Below are 22,955 nucleotides of genomic sequence, written 5' to 3' on the forward strand. Positions count from 1 at the left end.
AGTGCACTTCGCCGCTAGTGCCATTTGCACGCTGTCACACAGGAACCCTTAGTTACCTTAGTGACACTCGCTGCAAAGTACACTTGCCGGCAAGTGCGTTCGCCAAACTCACTTCGCTGCGACGGAGTGTCTAGCCTCGGCAGCAGTGGCTTGCAAATAAATACGCTAATGCAAAACGCGGTGATCATGGTATTTTTAAACCATCGTTCTCGTCATTAGGAATACTGCCATGTATTCAAACAAATCATACTGCAACAAAAAACCTCGCTACTCTCGCCCTCGGGCAGTTTGCGGTCACGTCCGCTAGGGGGATGCGGGAGCACATGCCGTGCAATGGCCCCGTCCGTCGCGTTGTTTACTTCCTTGCACATGTGTAGGTCAGTCATTCTTTAGTCATTTGCGATGGCGTGTGCCACGTGTGCCACTTCCACGAAGACAACGTGGTCCGACGCAGAGACGCGAGCGCTCATACGCCTCTGGGAGGAGAAAATGAGTGCTGCCAAAACACGCTCCAAACGCCCGTCACCACTACCCGTCCCTTCTGCCATGCCTTCTGCACCGGAGTCCGCCATTTTTGTTTTCGATTCGTCTTTGATATGGCATGTCTCGGCTCGCGATGACCAATGATGTTATGCGGTTGCTATATTTACTTCATTTGCGCGTAAAGTTTATTGTAAATTATGTTCATGCCTCTAATACGCTATTAAACAGCGAACATTGCCAAAAATAACAAATATATGTTCCGCTATTAAACCACTAATTGCCACTGTCATCATTTCCAAAGCACACTTCTCATTCTCGTGTAGCAGCGCGCCGCCAAAGTGACACTCTGTGAGCGTAAGTGCACTCGCTCAAAATGACACTAAGTTTGCCAGTGTGACCGAGGTATTACTCACCCTGTAAGCAGGCCAGTTCCCAACCAGTTGTGCAGGAGTGTATACTCCGGTCCCTTGGCGAGCAGTGAATTGCTCGAGAGCGCTTCCTATATTAAAAGGGGTGCTAATTAGACAGTCAAAATAGCAAGTATACACGTTTCGAAAATGTTTACACTGTCAAAAGAATACCTACATTGTACCCTTTTGACAATCTCAAATGAACTTACAACCATCTTACGTTTAAAAACATATAAGCACCAAAGCATCATCTGTACACTGTTTAGTAAGTCTAGTCTATATTCATAGGTCGGATAGAGTACGTACCTCCACAAACTCTGCTCTCTGGAGGCTTACTGACGGCCTGGTCCCAACGAAAAACATATACATTCCACGCTTTTTATGAACATGGTGAAAACCGACGGTAGCTGCAAACAGAGCTGGAAAGACAAAAAAGTGAAAGCGGCAGCTAAAGACGCAGTGCTTGTTAGCTGCGGCTCGCCCGTAAAATCAGGATAGAAAACAAATTTAGGAGGCCGAATGCGCTCCCGATTCTTAGCATGAATTGGAAGCGCATCCAGCTCTCGGTGTTTGCAGGTTTATATCCCCTCGGATGCTCCGGAATCAATTCCATTTGAACGTGACAGCATCAAACACATTTGAATGTCAGTGCAACATAGGCGTCTATGCAAGGGTTTCAGTGCCAGAACATTATGCGGAATAAATCTTCGGCTTCAATGATGTTGGGAAGTATATCCTCGGCAAAGCAGCTGGCCTGCTGAGAGCTATGGAATGGGGATTTAGGAGCAACTTAATGGTGTAACGGAACACGTAGGTCACAGAAGGGGCGGCAGGCGGGCTGGATGTCGCTGAGGTCTCTAGGACACTGCACTGTTTGGAAGTCGTAATAAAGAAGTAACACCTGCGGTCAACATAAGTGCTTCTAAATTAATGACTTGATATATATATATATATATATATATATATATATATATATATATATATATATATATATATATATATATATATATATATATATATATATATATATATATATATATATTGTTAAGCTGTTTATTGGACGGCACTCGGCGACAATGCACTATGGCGACAGTCAAGGCAAAAGCACGGGCTCCGAGAGCGCGAGCGGCGTTTTGAAGAGGACGACCCACTAGGAGCCGCTGGAGAGCGCAACCGTTAAGCAGCACCAATTGCTTCGCCACAATTACCCCGGGTACGAAAAGGGAGCCGTCCGGCGACCTAACAGCTCGTTACTATGAGTGGGTCATAGTAGGCCTTAAGGCGCTCCACGTTGACTATGTCGCGCCCTCGACGGCGCATGTCCGAAGCTGGTTCGATGGGTTCGATCAGGTAGTTGACCGGGGATGTGCGCTCGACGACCCGGTAGGGGCCTTCGTATTTCGGCAGTAGTTTTGAGGAGAGGCCGGTTGCAGTGGTAGGGACCGAGAGCCATACGAGCGCTCCGGGGAGGAACGTGGACTCAGAAGTGGTGGTGCCACCGCGAAGGCTCTTCTGCCGCTCTTGTTCGTGCGTTGTAAAGGCCTTTGCAAGCTCGCGACACTCTTCAGCAAGCCTGGCTGTGTCAGAAATAGGCGCACAATATATATATATATATATATATATATATATATATATATATATATATATATATATATATATATATATATATATATATATATATATATATATATATATATATATATATATATATATATATATATGGCAAGTTATCATTACGTCCACTTTACTTTCTTCACATTTGCATCATAATTACTACATATAACATCCCCTATGCTTTCCTTGGCTTTCTTCTCTGTTAGTTCTAATTATTCTTGTACCTAGCAAAAAAAAAACGGGCTTTTAAAACTCCCCTTCTTTCGTTTATATATGTATATACAGGTGGTGTAACAGTCCAATGAACGAGTGCGCCGCCAGCGCCACGAGTGGCCAGTTGCGGCCACTTCATTTTCAACTGACGTGTCACGAACCGTCGACTCTCCGTCTTCTTAGAAATGAGGTAGGCCCCCTCTGGTGCGCAGCGTAGAATACGGGGTCGTGGCATTCCACCGCTGGAACCGCTGTTGGGATTGGGGTTGCGTGGCCGGTGCGAACACGGGTGTGCATCGTGCTCGGAGCAGTCAGAAGGACAAGTTGAAGAAGGAAATATTTTATGTACAGACTATTTACATGTTTTCGCTCTCAGTCAACATGACTGCCAGCCCGACCACGTCGGCTGGTTCGACTCTCTTAACAACGGACCAGTCCATTGTGATGTGACCCTCTTTTAGGTCGCAGGTGTTGAGCCTCTTTTGGGTCGCAGGGCAGCGTAGAAGAACGACGACTGGCGTTAGTTGTCGGGGCCGGCTGGGCGAAGACGCCGTTTTCCAGGATCCCTCTTTGTTGGAAAGTCGGCGACATTGTGGCCTTTGTGCTGAGGCACAACAGTCTGCCACGCCCGCGTTGCATCCAAGTGCGTTCACGGGAAGGTGACAAACTTGATAAAACGGCTAGGCTTTCAGAAAGTTGGCAGTGCAGGATTCTTCCAGGGCCTCAGACGAAGAGGAAGGACAAATTATACGGAATCAATCATGTTTTCCATGTGACAGAAAGCACGGACGTGCGACGGAGCGTTTTGAAAGGGCGATTCCTGCGGCCGGCCAGCGTAAACCTCGAAGCATAGGCCGTCACCATCCATGTTTGTATGCATCCTTTCTTGTCGTTTTGCCTGCTTATTGTTGAGTAAACGATGACATTTGTGTCTGACGTTTGTTAGACGACCCCTTGCAATGGGCGCAAGTAAAACGTACAATCGCCGAGCTGCACGTGTTGCATTTAGTAATGCGTGGCAGTTTCGCGAAGTTTTCCGTGCTGTTGTTCAGCTTCGTTCGTAGACGTTGCTCGGGCTGCATGAGTCATTGAGCAACATTGTAACGTGCTAGCTTTGCACGTGATATCTTAACTGTCACGTAGCAGAATAGAACTGCGTGGCGCGGCTTTACTTGCATGCGCAGTTATGTTAACGGCAACGGCAGTACAAGGGGAATAAATTTTTAAATTCTCGCGGTCCGCGACGCATTTTGCCTGGCATGAGGGGCTTCTTCCTAACTGTTCCTGCTTACGAACTGCGCAGTCTGCGAACTGCGCCGCTAGACGAACGCGGTACGGTGGAAAAACAGCAGCAGCGTATGAAGGAAAATTGCTGGATCCGTCGATGGCTTTCCGCCAAAGAAATGTAGACTACAGGCACATTGCCACATTGCCGGCTGCCACTCGGTTCTGTCAGCAGTGTAAAAATATCGGTTAACTTGCGTGGAGCATAAATCCACAGCGAACTAGCTACAGGGTGATTCCACGTAAGATCGAACAAACGATGGCTGGTCGACCTCTCAAATTTATTTCAAAATTTTATATATTATTGCCTGATGAGTGGAAAGAAGAGATCCGCAATTTGTTTTACCGCCAAAAATTTTTTCGAAGCACAGGAAATCAATAATGACGAAGAGGTGGAGTGGAGCGCTCATCCGCTCTGCTGTTTTGGCCAACTTTCGTTATGAATTGCACAAAATATATTAAAGTTAGGTAGCTGAAATTTCTTTAACTAAATATATGCATGTTCTTGCTTCTGATCAGGTATTTTTAGTTTTTATGTGTAGTGTAGATGTTTTTATAAAAAACCTCAAAATTGGCCCAGGAACGTTATTTTCTTTACTTTGAACGTCCTTATCTCATAAAAACCTTGTACGAGAGCGACAAAAATTCAGCATTACGTTCTTTGCATGCTTATCTACCAAACTGCCGAATCTTATAATTATATAACGTTTCAATAAAGAGATATGATCGGGCTAAGTTCAAGAAAACACCGAACAATGCAGATTTCTGACAATAATTAAAAAAAAAACATTTTTTATAGTTCTTAAACTTTGTCCACTTATGCTCCTCCACATCAGCTTTCACAATCATTGAAAACATGTGGCATAATGTTGTTGCACTAATAGTTACGGCCCCTCCAATGAGACCCTTAGGCAAGGATTGGCAATTCCGACTTCTTGCCCAGCAAGTGTATGAAATGCAGGCAGGATTGAACTGCTTTTCATTAAAAGGCCAGCAGGTACCGAAAAAGGTGTCGCCGGCACTGAAGACGTTAATTTTGAAATTATTTGGTCGCTGCAGCGGCCATGAGCACGGGGCTCCGAGCAGGCGCGCGCGCACCCGAGATGCTCGTTGTAAGAGACGGCGCAGTGAGAGCTCGTTTTCGCGCCCTCAGACCGATTGAGTTCGAAACAGCAACACCTCTCGGGTGACTTGAACGCACGTGCACCGGTAGTCGCAGTGATCTGGTTAATGACGTCGATTTCGTTTTCAGGGGGCATAAGAATGTCATCGTTAAACTGTGCGTTCCGTGAAGATCATTCATTGCAGTGGTAGCAAAAGCACGCGCAGCACAAGTAGTCCGTCTCACTGACAGTCACTGATCATTCGGGCGTTAAACGTTCCTTCAAAGCATTTATGTCTAGGTCGGTAACTCTGCGAAATTTTGGTTTCTTTGCAATAATTAAAGGAGTAGTGACACGATTTTGAGACATCGCAAAAGGGACATTTTTTGCTTCGTTGGTATGCGGTGTCAACGCTGTCCACACACTGGAGTCGGAGAACACGTATAAAATATTTTAATTTGACTTTGAAGTTTTCGTCGCTGAGCATCTGCAAGCCAGCCCCACTGCAAGGACATTATCCCGACGAGTCAAGACAGTTCCTCCGAGTTTGCGAGTTCTGCGTCCTGCATGCAGCCTAAATCGTAGAAATCACTGTCAGGGTCACAGGACGACAATTCACTCATCGTTGTTTATGTGCACCACGAGCAGATGACGGATTTTCCGCTAGTACGTCGCGAATTTCTGTATCTCCGTGACGTCACACTGCTATGAAACGACACTGAGAAGCCACCCCCCCGATATTGAAACCGAAAGTGTATTTTTAAGGTGGCGCTAATTAAAATATATACGATGCATTCCCAGGCACCACAATAGTCGTTTTAGGTTTCTCGACACCAGTATTTTTATTTAGAGCAACAATCCGAATTTTTTTAAAATTCGTGTCAGTACTCCTTTAAGCTTCTTGTGCTTCGAGAGGTAGTCTCCACAATACACTCATTCAGAGCTATACTTTATCGTCATGAGACGCATAGGAGGAGTAGAGTAAGAGAAAAGCACAAGACCTATCCGCGCCGAATGAAGTGTGAACAGCGCACCGAACACGCCGTCTGCTGCCGACATCTAAGATAGGCAAGCGCATCCGGTTACCGATAGTTTTGCTTTTCTTTCCTTTGACGTTCCATATTTTTTTCTTTGCCACTGGAGCACCACGTTCATGCTTTTCACTGATCGCAACTGGCGCAGCGCAGTTTCTCAGGCAGTAGCGTGCGTGAAGCGAGCGCTCATAGCTCCCTTATAGAGTTTTCATCTTGCTTCCATCTCCGCCGTGTTATCAGCACCTAGCTGCGATGCGAACAGAGGGTGGATAGAGTACCAAAGCTCCAGTGCACGTGCGTTCAAGTCACCCGAGAGGTGTTGCTGTTTCGAACTCAATCGGTCTGAGGACGCGAAAACGAGCTCTCACTGCGCCGTCTCTTACAACGAGCATCTCGGGGGCGCGCGCGCCTGCTTGGTAGCCCCGCGCTCGTGGCCGCTGCAGTGACCAAATAATTTCAAAATTAACGTCTTCAGTGCTGTCGACACTTTTTTTGGTACTGCTGGCCTTTTAATAAAAAGAAATTCAATCCTGCCTGCATTTTATACACTTGCTGGGCAAGGAGTTGGAATTGCCAATCCTTGCCTAAGGGCCTCATTGGAGGGGCCGTAACTATTAGTGCAACAACATTATGCAACATGTTTTCAATGATTGTGAAAGCTGATGTGGAGGAGGATAAGTGGACAATGTTTAAGAAATATAAAAAATGTTTTTTTTTAATTGTCGTCAGAAGTTGCCATTGTTCGGTGTTTTCTTGAACTTAGCCCGATCATATCTCTTTACTGAAAAGTTATATAAATATAAGATTCAGCAGTTTGGTAGATAAGCATGCAAAGAACGTACTGCTGAATTTTTGTCGCTTTGGTATAAGGCTTTTTTGAGATAAGGACGTTCAAAGTAAAGAAAATAACGTACCCTGGGCCAATTTTGAGGTTTTTTATAAAAACATCTACACTACACATAAAAACTAAAAATACCTGAGCAGAAGCAAACACATGCATATATTTAGTTAAAGAAATTTCAGCTACCTAACTTTAATAGATTTTGTGCAATTCATAACGAAATTTGGCCAAAACAGCAGAGCGGATGAGCGCTCCACTCCACCTCTTCGTCATTATTGATTTCCTGTGCTTCGAAAAAATTTTTGGCGGCAAAACAAATTGGGGATCTCTTCTTTCCACTCATCAGGCAATAATATATAAAATTTTGAAATAAATCTGAGAGGTCGACCAGCCATCGTTTGTTCGATCTTACGTGGAATCACGCTACATGTACTTCATACACTAATGCAGCGTTCCCGCCTCTTTCTGAAGCATGGTCAAGGCGGAAAACTGAAAAATTTGGTTCAAGGTGCGTAGTTCGTATAGTTATTGGCACAGTTTACGACACATCAACTGATGCGCGACATTGCGAAGCACCGCTAACAGGCACGGCTCAGCTCATGGGTCGGCTGCTTCGCGGAGCACGCCAGTAGCTTTCGTTCACTCCCGCACCGCGGCGCCACCAGCTCAGTGCACATTCCATATATATATATATATATATATATATATATATATATATATATATATATATATATATATATATATATATATATATATATATATAAGGGGAATTTTAAGGGCTCGTTTTTCTTCGTTAGACACAATATTAATGAGAATGTAGTAATTAGGATATAAATGTGAAGAAAGTGAAGTGCACGAAAAGATAACTTGCCGCCGGCAGGGACCGAACCTTCGACCTTCGAATAACTCGTCCGATGCTCTACCACTGAGCTACGGCGACGATCATCACCCCGTCCACTTTATGGCGTATATATGTGCATTTAAACCTGTGTTAGTCAGCACCGATCGCAGCCATGGCAGCGAGTGTGGAACACTCTGCCTGTTGGTGTCACGTAGCAAGTGATCTTTTTACGAGCTGGCAGGGATTATTGGTCAGCTGCCAGCTCGTAAAAATATCACGTGCTGCGTGAGTGCCACCGGGTATCCCAGCTAACTTGTGTCAAGGGTTAAAAAATACAATATTAGAGGCAGGCGAGTAAAATCAGTTGCGTATTGTTGACAGCCACCTTGTGCACTGCAGAAATATTTATCTTTTGTAATCTGTTGATTAGGATTATTTACCTAAACTGCTAAATATTAACATTAGGCAAGAAATTGGGATTTGCAAAGTTCGAGAGCGCCTTCACAAACCCCCACTGCAGTAGTTGCAAGAAAGTCTCACGTGTACCTTTTTTTTTAAGCTGCAAAGAAAGCCCGCGAAATGCAAATCACGGCCACTTCACCTGTACCGTCCGAACGGCATTGATGTTCGACGAACTTTCGCAACGTCAAATTATTTGACGTTGAGAGAAGCATGCGTATGCGTTCTTCTGACGATTCATGTTTCGAGGTGCTGATCGAACCTGCAACACCCGAGAGAAGTGAACTACGCACGGCTAGAGTCTGAGCATGACATGTGACACAAGCACAACTGAGGGGGATGTTGAATACTTCCGTTCCGTTGAAGAAGCAACTCCGCATTCCTGACTACACAAGTACTGACGACGGCGTAACAAGTTTCGAAACCATCGTTACGTTAAACATGCGGTCCCGTGCAGCAACGATGGTGCCACTCGCTAGTGCCCTATTACTGCGGCAAATCCGTCCGGCAGGCTGGGTACGTAGGTACCTCGGAGTGCCGTTCAGTTCATACGTCTGCTCTAGTCCATGCAGTTTTCTGTAGCGCGCACAATACTTCGCAAAGCATCGTTGGTACCCGGCAGCGGAGCTGAAATATAACCTTTCACACCACGGCAAATAATGGGGTGGCGAGCATTTAGCACTTTCCATGATTTGGGCAAGTATTTTGGTCTGATATCCATTTCAGGGCAGCTCATGACTTCAACCGGTGAAAGCGGCACGGACCGTGTGTCCGCACGTCCTATGTGTCCCTATGCTAGCAGACGGGTTGACTCTCCTCCGGGCGCCATTTTAAATCGCACAGCGCGCCACCTATATACGATTCTACGTAAGACATATGGGCGCCGGCACCTTCGGCTGTTAAACGAACGTGTTCTAATTTTTGCATATCGTGACGTTTGAAGGTCAAGATACGTTAACTGCACCGACCCGACCGTCTTCATGCGTATACGTGCACCGTAGCATTGTCCGTTTAGTTGTTAAAGATAAAGAAAGGCAAGCTTAACAGCCCAATATGGTGGCACCAGAAACCATCCGTAAAATAGTCTATAGCTCGTGGGTATTGCGAATAGGCACTTATGGGGAGCCTTACTGGGAGTCCATCTGCAGAACACTTCTTAAGGCGAAAGCCTTAGGTGCCACATCAAACGAGAAAATCGACCATCGGCGTCGGCGTCAACACGATGCAAAAATTATCACGTGATGACGTCATCATACCACGTCACCCTGGTCACAGATCGCCCTAATCAGTTACGTGATCATGACGCCATCATGACGGATCACAACGTGACGTCACATGATGAAGTCATCACATGACATCGTCGCTTGGTCAAAGGTTGGCCGATCACGGAGGCAGTGCAAAACCAGGTGAGGTGCAGAAAACTCCCAATGCCTCCGATTCTGGAGGCGGTGCAAAACCACGTTAGGGGCAGAAAACGTTCGGAGGGGTGCGCTGGAGGATCAATACATCGAATGATAAGAAAAAGAAGACTGCTTTCGCTTTCGAGTCGTCTTAGGCGAATGCATGAGGGACCCTGTGAGTTTTTTTTTTTTTTAGTTACAATATAGCGTTGTATGATCCTCACAATCGCTAGGAACACGAATCGCGTGGTGCGTGTTTGGTTTGCATAAACTTGGGAAAGAATGAGCGCATTGTTCTTTTTCAGCATTACCAATAAGAAACTTTTTAAGAATATGAACACTCACTTGCGCTTAACCATGTTGGTCCTCCTTGTGAGCAACTTTTGAGCAACGACAGCAGGTTCATGTAAGGCAGAGGTTCACGTCTGTGTGGCACACTCTTGATACTTCGAAGCTTTCTCAACTGAATGAACTTCACTGTAAGTAGGAAAGCCAAGACCACTGAGACCACTACGCAGATGCACAACGCAAGGACCACAGCGAAGAATGATGCTGCTCCAGCCACACCATTCGAGTCCAGGAAGCCAGAGGAGTAATACGCCGCGGAGGACGACATTTCCAGGTGCTGACACAGCTGATGCTGCTACAACAGAGAAAAAAAAATATATGGCTGATCCCTCTGTCATAGGAATCGGTATAACACGAAAGTGAAACGTGTCTTCGCAGACGTAGTTGAACGTTTGTTGTGCATTATTTTGCCCCAAGCGCAAAGGAATGAATGCTACAGCAACAAATTGTAATGTCGCGCGAAGAACGGCAAGCAGCTCGAAACTTGCAACGCGCTCCTCAAGCAGAAAGGACGCATGGAACGAACATACACAGGATGAGCGCGAACTGTCACAGTTGTAACTTATTTCTGTGTGAGCAGCACACTCCTTTCGCATAAGCGGCCGCTGTAGTGAGCGAAGTGACCTTCGTGCTCTCAACGCAAACTTGCGGTGAGAGCACAAGACGTACAAACCACCGCTATCACGAGATAAGCGCGCGCACGAGCGACCACGCCCTGTAGATCCGCGCGCTCATCCGCGTGGTGCGACGACCTTTAAAGCACGCTCTTCGAGCCCTTCGCGCCATCTCGCTAGTGATAACGAAAACACGCTGATGTACCACCGATCTCTGAGTACCGCCACCGGCAAATGGTGTATATGAATAGCTCGCCGTTAGCATGGCAAAGAACGTGCCGTCTCTGGCCGAATCGTTTCGCGCTGCGGAGCGAGGGGTCGTAAGTACGACTTGCGGTGACGGAACTTTTTTTGTAGTTATTTTTCTTTGCAATCTGTTAGTATTTATACTTTACAACGCGATATCCCTGATGATAACACGTCAGTTGAGCTGTGGTGGACCCCGGCATAAAACACTTTCGTGTTAAAAAAAGAGAAGATAGAAAACCTGCTGCATTACATTTTTTTTGCTCTCAGACATTTCTTTTTAAATTCCAAAACACCAATAGCACAACTTTTATTCGCACTACTATGTACGCAAAAAATCTATATAGTAATTGCAAAACTTCAAGCATTTAGCCCTAAGCAGTCGCACGCTGCGCGATCTGCCTATGCACTGCCTTTATGTTTTGTTTGCCCACCAGCCACTATTATTGACTTGTGCTGCTTACGCTTGGAGTATGGGTAAAGGACACTCTGGGCGACAAAGGTGCGAGTTTTTAATGACACTGAGCAGTTTGCTGTTGTGTAATTTGCTTAAGAAGCCATGACCACGAACGAGGACGCGGGTAGGCTAGAGGTTGTAAGGGGAGGTACAAATGAGAAAGGCAGGGAGGTTAACCAGGACTGAAACAACCAGTTTGCTACCCTACACAAGGAGTGGGAGAAGGGAAACACAGATGGGCATAAGAGAGAAGAGAAAAACAGTTCACTGAAAGGCAAGCGCGCAAGGATAAACACAAGCAGAACGAAACGGACAACACTTGTGTGCTGTTTACCTCATCACGTGTGTTCTACATGTGGAAGTTGTGTTCGTGTTGCACGCCTTCACAACTGCAATCTTTTTTCGCAAAGGTATAGGATGATGAAACGCAGAAGGTATACTAACTCAAGCGCAATGAAATGCTATCAGGCTGCCCATACCCTAAAAGCCTACCTTTCTGTTACATGAATTCCTACAATCCCTCTAAACCTTTCGTCATTCTGAGCTTCTCATTCAAATTTTTCCAAATTTTTGTGGGTGGGTGGGTGAGGGGGAGGCAGGAATTCTTTATCCGAAAACGTAGACAAGCCGGCGCCAGGACCTATCTATCCACGAAAAGTAGGAAGCAATAGGGTGAGAGAGAGAGAGAGAAAAGAAAGTTCTACATAGTGCACCATCCGCTGTCACTTGGAGGTTCAGTTGGCAGACAGTGCATGATAATGGTATAAGCGATCAGGCAGCGCGAATGTAATCTCGGCGGCTGTTGCATTATCCGGCACTGTTTATTTTCCGGACATAAGACCGAGAACCTTGTGAACATTAGCTCATCAAGTGTATATATAGTTCCGACGCTTCTCAATGTATCCGACAAATGTTGATTTGACTAAGAAGCACTCGAGTTCCGAAAGTGTCACACGAAATTACGCTTGTGATCAACTGACCACCTTGTATAATTAAATATATCATGCCATGTTTCGTTAGTCGCTCTTCAATCGCTATAGAGCTCGAACTGCTTTGTACGGACGAGCACAGGTTATATATTTATTTAGGTGATAACGTAATTGTAGAAGTAAGAAAAGAAGGCACTAACCTACTAAATTCCATATTTAATTCTTGTGAAACCCTGCACTGTAATCTAAGATATTGCAGCTATTCATATGGAGTAATCTTTAATTTCTTTTCTCCCAAACGCTTTGAACAATTATGCTCTCAGAGGTACCTGCGTGGGCACACACACTTTTACTCAATTCGCAAATTCGCAACGTTCAGTATTTGGCGCAAGTTAAACAAACTCAAGTTTGCTAATGATCTCATGTCTTCAGCACCATACATTCGTCTGTTCCAGTTTCACCTTAACCTATGTTGCTGGAATAACCGATTAATTGATTCATAATTTATTAACTGCTAAAGAGTTTCTTAGACGAAGTCCATCTACACCACGAACGCTAAGCGAGCACCGCTAGTACAAGCGACATATCGTATACGGTGGGGGAAGTCAAGCGGGCGAGGGAGGAGAGAGAGGGCGAGCTTCGAGCCATTGCATCACACCTACCTTGCCGGCACGACGCTATGCCGAAGCGCTGAATGAGCTGCCGCGAGTCACCAACATAAAGACTGCACCCAGCCTTCGCGTGCAAATCATTCAAACTACTTGTTCCGCAGAATGTTTCGACGCTGCGCGGCGCGAACGATCATGTACGCCGGGCCCCGCACCCAGATCGGCTCGCTGTAGCAGTGGTAGCAGCACGGCGATGTTTTCAGCAGCGAGCAAAGGCAGCGCGCCCTACACGTACGCGTCGTTGCGCGACGTTCAGGCAATCGCGCGTGCCCCCAACCGGCCTTGAAGTCGCTGCCTGTCACGTGCGCCAAGAGCGCGCGCCAAGCGAGAGCGAAAGCTGGTGTGCAATCGAACGAAGCTGTGCAAGCGAAATGGACTGCGGGTAAGGAAAGTGTGTGTGTAGAGTGCACAAGTGCAGATACTCGCCGGGCCAAGGCCGCGGATGTGGTTAGGCACAGGCTGCAATCTTCAAGTTCATTCTTTTCATTTCCGATGGTCGTTGAGGTGTTCTAAAATGTGCGAGGCCGGTCCCAAATGGCCACGCAGGGAGCAAGAAAGAGCCTAACAGGGCGTATCGACACTTTTTCCGCCTTGAGAAACCCCCGTTAACTTCTACAGTAGTATTAAGCGTCGGACTACTGTTTGCCAAAGCAGAATTTGATCCGTGCCTTTTACGGGCAACCAATATTTATTCTTGGTTGAAATATCCGTCTACGAACGGGCGGAAAAAAGGATCAATTTTAAATGTCTTGCTGAATTCCCCAGAGATGGCACAGATATTGATCACGTGTTGCGTGACTATTTCATTGGAAAGCATGCACTGCTGACAAGTAGTGTGCTCAAGAGAGTGCAGGCGTTTTTCGGAGGGTCACGAAGACCACAAGGGCGATGCAGGATCACGATGCCCCTCCGCCTAAAGAGTTTGCGTGCGACCAAATTTGGTCGCAGCGTTCGCTCTTCCCCAATTGTGCACTAAGTTCGCGAATTTTTGGTACACAGTTCCATGGCTGTGCTTAGTTACGCTACTTATTCACCGGATTTGGCCCCACACTATTTTTGTTGTTGTTGTTGTTGTTGTTGCTGCTGCTGCTGCTTCTGCTGCTGTTGTTTGCATAGTGCAAGCTACTGCTCCAGAGGCAGCGTTCCAGGGTAGCCACGAAAGAACGTTTGAACTGCAGATTTTATGAACTCTTTACGAATGGCGTTACGTCGCAACTACTCGCAAAATGTTATTCGTGCATTATGCGCATAGTAAGCTGCACATTTACCTTATGAGGTAAAACAAATGGAAGAAGTGTTATAGATGTATTGAGTCGCACTTCCACAAACGAATACTGCGACTAACATTTATACTTTTTTGACCTCTGAAATGGATATCGCTCTCTCGCGCCGGCGATTATTCTCACTCCAGGACCGAACCACAGACAGAACTGCCGACTCCGCTATGTGGTCATTAGCAAGGGTGCCGTTTCAAATACCGTCATAAATTTAGGCATTGCGTAAATAACCCGTCCTATCGGATTATTATGTATTATAGAAAAAATTACATCGGACAGACAGGCCGTTGGCTGGATGAAAGACTGAAAGAACACAATTGTAATGTTATTCGCACAATAGAAGGTTGGCTCGCTGCCCACAGTGGCACGTGTGCCTTAGGGCTATACGTTCACAGATCACGCAGATCCTGTTATATGTTATATGTGATATGTGAATCACGATGGTGTGTCCACATCTTTGTATTGACAAAATCTGTACTTAAACCCGTACGCCATGTACGAATGCATTCTTTGATAAAGGCCGGTCCCCGGCCGAAAGCTCAGAATAAATGTTGTTATGTTTTTCACTGTGACAAGTTTTCTTTCATATAATTAAACCAATAGCCAGGAATATTCTTTCGAAACCATACATATATATATATATATATATATATATATATATATATATATATATATATATATATATATATATATATATATATATATATATATATTTGTTTTGATATGTTTGGTTTAGTTGGCTTTAGTTTTGATATGTTCAGTGCGTTTATCCCAAGATAATTTTTTTGTTATATGCACACCTCAGTTCTTGTATGATGTTACTGATTCTAATGGCTCCTTATTTATGCGATCCGCAGGATCTGCCATGTTAGTACGAGAAACTCGCATACTTACTGACATTTAATTCCATGTGCCAGTTACCGCGCCACTCGTGCACAGTGTTCAGATCCTTTTGAAGAAGCGCGAAGTCAGTTGTGCTAGTTATTGTACGATAGATTACGCAGTCATATGCAAATGAACAAATATGAAAGAGAATGCTACAGAATTTTCGCCTTCATAAAAAATGCGGCTGCCGCGGCAGGGATTCGATCCCGCGACCGTCGGGTCAGCAGTCCACGGTGGCGGGGTCAGCCATCTCGATACTATACGCCAAAATACGTAGCATTCTACGAAAGTGAGAACTAAGCAGAGTAATTAGCGATACAAATGCAAACATAATAGGGCTAACCGGAACGAGCTTAACAAACAAAATAATTACCTCAGAGCTTATATTGTAATCAACAACCGAACAAACAGAACTAGAGGTGGTGTGACCTTAGCAATAGGTGAGAACATCAATTCCTTTCGTGTGCCTCTGAACACAGATTTAGAATTATTGTGGTGCTGTGTTACTATCAACTAGCTCATTATCGATGTTTTTTATTGCTCTCCTACTTGCCCAAATTCATTCTGCGACAGCCTGCATGATTATTCGAATCCAGTTAGAGATCGTTTTCCTTGAGAAGAGATCATACTAATGGCTGATTTCAACTTTGCGCAAATTAACTGGACATTAACTCTCCATTTTCCCAGCCTTCTCGCACACAGTGTGAACACTTTGTCACCTTATGTCCACACTTCGGTCTCTTCCAGGCAGTTATTTTACCGACACGTGTAACTCCTAATACTTCATCGCTTCTTGATCTGGTGCTAATGTCATCTGTTGGTATCACTTCAATGATAACACACTTACCGGGTTTAAATGATCAGGACACCTTACGTTTCACGCTAACAAGAATATGACCACGTACAAGCTCTAAAATTATCAGGGATTACAAGAAAGCCAACTTCTCAATTATAAACACCGAGTTTCTTATCCTCATAGACGATTTCTTATCTGGCTTTCTCGAACACACCGTTGAAATGAACGGATGTATATTTAAGAACAAGATTCAGGAGGCTATCAATCGTTATATCCTCTTGCACGCGTGCGTAGTAGCAGCTGAACTCCTTGATTTAATAATCTGCTTAACACTGAGCTTGACAATATTCCAAACGTTTTTGGAATATTGTTAAGAAGAAAGCAACAAAGTAGCGCTTACTTCACCATCGGGTGCTGTAGTGACTGATAATGTCTGCACAGATCTTCTAAATGACACATTTCTAAATGACACACAATCGGTTCATAGTTATCCACTTCTTCCTCAATAACCAAATAACCACCCCTATTGAAACGTTTCGTATGCCATTCCAATAATTCCATATTTTCCATACTGAATCCATATGTTTTCCGTATATTTTCTATATGTTTTCTGTATGTTTTCCATATATTTTCATCGATGTTCCGAACCAAGAAAGAATACTTAAATAAATCTGTTCTGTGGCTAAGTGGTGTAACATGTTTCGAGTGTTTTGTTCTGGATGTGGCTGTAGTGCGATGTGTTCCCTTAGGTGAACCCTGTAGTCTCTATTCAGTATCTGAAAAAAGAATATCAGTCGGTTAAGTTGCATTTTTCGTTTCACCGTCATTAATCCGGCTTTGTCTCTCTAAGCTTACTGGTAGACTGAGTTCTGGAATAGGAGTTGGAATAGGAATTAATGTTTTGCCTTGCCTCAGACAGCGCCTCCTCTATGTTGAATCGGCCGCATCTGGCTGGCATTGATAAAATAGACGAGGCGCTGCGTGAGATATGGACGCCATCTGGCAGTGGCGTCGCGAAACATGAGCTTGTGCAGAACCCAGGGCCACTGCCAGGTGGCAGCACCATATCGTCGGCAGAGGGCTTTTTCGTGCATAGCGTCGCATTTCTTTAACACAGCCTAAGAAACACTAGGGTCTTTAGAATTATGCATCTATGTATTTGCTAGTAAAGAGACACACCACCTAATACTTACGTATTGATGTTGCGCCTAAGATATGCGTAATATTTGCTTTTTGGTCGACAATGTTCACAAGTATGAACGCAGCTACCAGTTCAAGATGGCTGGGCGTTCAGCAAGTGCTTAAACTTTGACCGGGTGGCTGAATCGTGTAACAGACAGACAGACAGACAGACAGACAGACAGACAGACAGACAGAAAGGCAGACGGACCAAAATTTCTGTGTTCAAGTATCCCAAGGAAGACTATCGTCTTTAAAAGCAATGCTCCCGATCGTGGCCTGCGCAACAGTCTTCCGGCGCGATCGCGGAGGACATGTCCCAAGCACGGCCGGTCCGGATGCGTGCATTCGTTCACCAATGTGCACAACTTCCAAGATTTCGGTCGTTGTCTGTTTGTCTGCTAAGTGAAAATCTAACAGGAAGCAAGAACCTGCGTAAACAAAACTATACACTAGTTGTGTGTGTGTGTGTGTGTGTGTGTGTGTGTGTGTGTGTGTGTGTGTGTGTGTGTGTGTGTGTGTGTGTGTGTGTGTGTGTGTGTGTGTGTGTGTGTGTGTGTGTGTGTGTGAACATTAACTGTTTATGGATGCAAGACATGATCTAACACTGAATAGCGCTGCATTTATAGCCGAATAAATGTATGCATGGTTCATTACTCTTCATATGAGGCAGATAAGACAGTCTGAAACAGATTTCTGAACACACTTCCAGTTCATCAACAGAAATTCATGTGTCCAACGGTACACATCTGCCTCGTCAAGAGCATGAGCCATTTTAGACAAAACGACTTCCCCTCGCTAAACTGGATTGTACTAGGATTACGTGAACACAGTGCGCCCGTCACGTCCCGATTCTGAGCGTTGCTAGCGTCAGCCTCGGCTTGCTGTTGTTATCTTGCGGTATGAATAGCAGTCTGAGAATAAAACCACGAGGAAAGCACCGTATAAGATATTCGAAACTTGTGCAGCGCATGGCGCATCGCGGACGTAGGCGTCTCAACGCGAGAAAGAGAAAATTTTTACTTAGTTCTTTTGCGGCAAATAGCATCCGTGCCTAGGTTACGCAAGAAAAGAACGCAGCGATATCGTGGTAATATGGCAACACATGCAATCCCGCTCAGTATCAGCTGAAAACGGTGTTCGTTTTCGAAGGGGTACGGCGGCCCCGCACCGTTAAATTAGTTTTAATGTACCAATACGGAAACAATATTCAGTTACGCAGTATTTATGTCGGCGCCTCCGTCTGGTGTTGGGTGCCACTTCGACCAGGGCCCCCGCATTACAACTCATATGAAAGCGACTGCGCAACATTGTTTATGTTTTTGCCTGTGTCCATCCTTCACGATCTAACAACTGCAACAGAATTATCGCTTGGCGCAAAAGTTACCCATGCGTATTCGAAATTTCCACATCGCTGCCACCGGATTTATACTAGAATTCCAGTTAGTTCGATCGCGCGCGCTACGCGAATGATGTATATTTTCAAACACATGTCTCCATCAAATACGCCGCAGGACACGATGAACCATGCATGAGTAACTGAAACATTGACCTACAGTTTATATAACAATGACTTCAACCTCCACTCTCGTTGCGTTTTGAGCGCTATTTGCTTGTCTTGTTGCAACTTCGCCAAATAAAGGTTTATATTTATCGTTGCAACACTGCGACTGACGCAGGCGAACGGAAATGAAGGGGACGCAGCAGAGCGCTGACTTTAAACTGAAGCTATTTTCCTTTCGCTTGTACCAGTCGCGCTGTAGCTACGATGAAGCTGTGCCAACTCGACCAATGTTCCATCTTACTCGAAGGTTTAGATGTCCTATTCACAGATACTGTTACGTCCAGTTCTTTGCCATCTCTTCAACATGACTGAAGAGACCGTCGGGCTATAATAAGCGTTAGTTTTGGGACATAAAACCCCGCGGATTATTATTGCTATACAATACGCGAAATCAGTAAATTTACTAGGACTCTTCTAGTTTGTGAACGTACTGATTTAACGCAATACGTCAATACCTATCAAAATTAAGAAAAAGTAAATTTCTGTAATCAGCATTCGCCGGACAACATGGCAGGAGAGAACACCTGTATACAGCTTTGAAATTTCAGAGGCCCGTTCCGTTTAAAACTACTAATTTCGGTGGACGCCGGCCACTGAGAAAAGAAACACATCACAGGGCAAATTATATAGAAACAAATACAGAAAATAAAAGGGGGGGGGGGGAGATGACGAAGGACGTTCCTAGCTGGCGCTCATACCCTTTGGGTCTGGAAAGAAAGTAAATATTCGAAAAAAGTAACCCACTTCATGTGAAAACCGACGCGGCTCGCAAGTTACGTCGTTGATTCTCGACGCACATGAAAGTACAGCCGTGAATTACGCTTGCATTCTTTCGACACACCCGCAAAAAATTATGCGCCCTCCTGTCGTCGTTCCACTGTCGGAACTAACTATCATTCGAAAATACCGTGTCCAAGCAAGATACGACACAGTAAAGTTGCGTGAGGCATAGCGCTAGCTGTGCACGCAAGACAACAGACAAGACGAAGGCACGTTATATCTTTATAGCAAGAGTCGCTCCGCTGTAGCTGTGGCCTCAGCACATTAGCGGCGCCGTGTCTACTCCGTCGTCTTGAGTGCACCACTTGTGCTATACCTCACGCAATTCATTATCAGCTACCTCATGCGACACAATATTTGAAGAGTAAACTAAAGCTGTGGTGCTGTCTCCCAGCAAAGAGACATAACCGATAGAAATTCTTCATTAAATATTTCTTCGTGGATACCTTCAAATCTGCTGCTGGGTGTGTCCAGATAGGATCGAACACGAGGTCCCGGTCACTATTCCTGATTTTGATGAAACTTGCTGTAGGTCTAGGCATGACACCCAGAACAATGGTTTGGAAGTTAGTTTTGCGAAAAAAAAATTTGTTCGCCTGAAAAAAAAAATATACATATTTCGGCCGCAAAAAAACACTTTTCTGCCAATTTCGCGATTTCTGAAATTTGAGCGCACCTAGGGAAAAAACGGTGCACTTCTTAATCACAATATTTATTCTCCTAAAAGAACAAGTGAAATAGAATTATATCAGTTTAATATTTTCCTCGCTTGTCGAAGCACTTTTGAAGAAAAAAATCACGAACTTGGCAAATTGCACAAAATACCTTGTTTGAGGAATTTATTGCTGCAAACGGTTTAAAGTGAGGATAATAAAAATCGGTACATATTAACTTTGATACCATCGCTCTTTTTAAAAATAATTTTCGTGGTTTTATCGCGCTACATTTTACTTGATAATTGGGCTGAAACGGAAGTGATTTACCAAAAACGCCGAATTTTGAATATAGCTTTTTCAAAAAGGCCATTTTTAATTTTTTTTTTAAATCCCTCTGATTGAAGTCTAGGATGTCATCTACCATTCTGCATTAAAAAAAAACGTTGCATTATTTTGGTTGCTAACAAGTTATACGCGTCAAATGTGAACAAGTCAGCCTAGCGACCGCGTCGTTCGTTTTGTGCTGAAACTCCAGGTTACCTCCCTGCGTTTCCTTTTCATCTATTTCTCTCTCTCTCGTGCTGAAACTCGGATATAAGTTATTCAAAATACTTGTACGTGACATAATCACAAATCAGCAGCTCCACACCAACAAATGCGCAGCCAGGTGTCATGATTCAGCAAGCTTTGTCGTGCGATCAGCCGCTTGACAAACCCGCAGCAGCGGCCGCTCGATGCTGCGGGCGCTCACATTACATGAGTGCCGGTGAGTAAAAGTACGCAAAGGAGTGCAACCGACGAAGATGTAGTACTAGAGAATTTCAATTGGAAGAAGGCCGAAGGAAAAATTCCTAAGCGCACTACTCCGGGCTTAGATGGAGTTACCGTCAGCCTCATTAACGAACTCGGACATAAAACTAAAGAAGCACTGCTGAAAGCCGTAGAAAAGTGCTTACAGGAGAGGGAAATACCAGACAATTGGCGAAAAAGTAGAATGAACTTAATCTATAAAGGCAGGGGAGAAAAGGATAACATTCGCTCGTATAGACCGCTAACCATTACATCGGTGCTATACAGGTTGGCGATGCAGGCAGTAAAATTAAAAATAGAAGCGTGGGTAGAACAAAATGATATTTTGGGAGAACTCCAGAATGGATTTCGAATCAACAGGCGGTTAGACGATAATCTGTTTGTTCTTACCCAGTGTATAGAAATATCGAAAATAGAAAACAGGCCCTTATACGTAGCTTATCTAGATATCACCGGGCCGTATGACAACGTTAAGCAGGAAATTTTGTGGGATATATTGAAAGAAGTGGGCATAGGGGACGACTGTATACAGCTTTTGAGGGAAATATACCGAGAAAATACAGTTTGTATAGAATGGGACGGAATAAGTAGCAAGGACAGCGTTGAAATTAGCAAGGGGCTGAGACAGGGATGTCCTTTGTCCCCGCTCTTATTCATGCTGTACATGGTGAGGATGGAAAAAGCGCTAGAAGGTAGCAACGTTGGATTTAATTTGTCACACAAACAGGTCGGCACGATGGTTGAGCAGAAGCTTCCAGGTCTATATTATGCTGATGATATTGTCTTAATTGCGGACAGTCAAGATGATATACAGCGACTGGCAGATATATGCGGAAGGGAATGTGAGGCTCTAGGACTAGGATTTAGTGCAACAAAATGTGGATTGATGGTATTCAATGATCACGAAGACCATGCGGTCATAATACAGGGCCAAAAAATACCGAGGGTAAGCGAGTACAAGTACCTCGGAGTATGGGTAAATGAGGCGGACAGATATATGGAGGTACAAGAGAAAGCATCGGTAGCAAAGGGAAAGAGGAATGCTGCAATTATGAAGCACAGAGCTTTATGGGGATACAATAGGTACGAGGTGCTTCGAGGGCTGTGGAAGGGTGTGATGGTCCCGGGGCTTACATTTGGGAACTCAGTGGTGTGCATGAAGTCAGAGGTACACTGAGGAATGGATGTAAATTAAAGGACGGTGGGCCGCCTCGCGTTGGGCGCTCACGGGAAGACGATAAATGAGGCTGTAAAAGGTGATATGGGGTGGACAGGCTTTGAAGTGAGGGAAGCTCAGAGCAAAATGAGATTCGAAGAGAGGCTGAGGAAAATGAAGAAGAGTAGATGGGCAGAGAAGGTTTTCAGGTATTTGTATAGAAAAAGCGTTGACACGCAGTGGAGAAAAAGAACTAGGAGGCTCACCTAGTAAATATACAGGCTAGCAGTGCGGGCGATATGGCAACAAGGAGCATTAAGCGGAAGGTCAGAGAGACGGAGATGACTTATTGTATGACAGCGATGGTAAAGAAGCCGGCTCTGAGTAACTACCGAAAGGGAAAAAACGAAATAAGTAGGGAAAGGTTTTATGATAATTCAAGGGGAAGCGCTTTGCTGTTTGAAGCACGGTCGGGCTGCCTTAGAACGCGTAGTTACAAAGCGAGATTCAGTAACGAAGAAGAACAATGTACATGCTGCGGGGGAACAAGGAAACGATGGAACATGTACTGATTGAATGTGGCGATATTCACCCAGGTATACGTGTGGAGACGAGTCTACATGAAGCCTTGGGTTTTAGGGACAACAATGGAAAGCTGAACACGTCCGCAATAGAAATAAGTAAGAGACGGTTAGAGTATTGGTGGCAGAAAAGTAGAGATAAATTACAAAAATAAATAATGGGGAAAAATAAGGTCATTCTGCCTTAAGAGGCAGAGAGATGGACCGTGAATTTATATTTTTTTTGGTATAATAACATAGATTTAATCAGTGTAGATAAGGTATTAAGCCGACTTGAAACAAGGAAGTTGTTTTTTGTTTTTTTTTTTCTTCCAGCCTGGTGGCAGA

At 44.7% G+C, this 22,955-nt stretch overlaps 2 protein-coding genes and 1 non-coding gene across 5 annotated transcripts in view; 1 reads left to right on the top strand and 2 right to left on the bottom strand.

Moving 5' to 3' along the window:
- Window positions 1-13,151, bottom strand: part of LOC119395087 (cytochrome P450 4c3) — a 56,460-nt gene extending 43,309 nt beyond the window's left edge. For 2 of the 3 annotated variants that reach the window (XM_049415524.1, XM_037662388.2), the window contains exons 1-4: window positions 12,939-13,116; window positions 10,028-10,322; window positions 1,200-1,312; window positions 897-982 (exon numbers count right to left, since the gene is read on the bottom strand). In XM_049415524.1, the coding sequence (XP_049271481.1) occupies window positions 897-982; window positions 1,200-1,312; window positions 10,028-10,298 (470 nt within the window). In that variant the 5' untranslated portion in view covers window positions 10,299-10,322; window positions 12,939-13,116. Of the gene's footprint in view, window positions 1-896; window positions 983-1,199; window positions 1,313-10,027; window positions 10,326-12,938 lie in introns of all 3 variants that reach the window. The other variant, XM_037662381.2, reaches the window with a different exon arrangement.
- Window positions 1-22,955, top strand: part of LOC119395151 (cytochrome P450 4c3-like) — a 387,183-nt gene that overhangs the window by 130,605 nt on the left and 233,623 nt on the right. The gene's annotated exons all lie outside the window — the stretch shown is intronic.
- Window positions 7,851-7,922, bottom strand: Trnat-agu (transfer RNA threonine (anticodon AGU)). The gene has a single exon. It is a non-coding gene; the product is annotated as a tRNA-Thr (tRNA).

This window comes from Rhipicephalus sanguineus, chromosome 1 (assembly GCF_013339695.2).
Source record: "Rhipicephalus sanguineus isolate Rsan-2018 chromosome 1, BIME_Rsan_1.4, whole genome shotgun sequence".
Classification (NCBI taxonomy): Eukaryota; Metazoa; Arthropoda; class Arachnida; order Ixodida; family Ixodidae; genus Rhipicephalus; species Rhipicephalus sanguineus.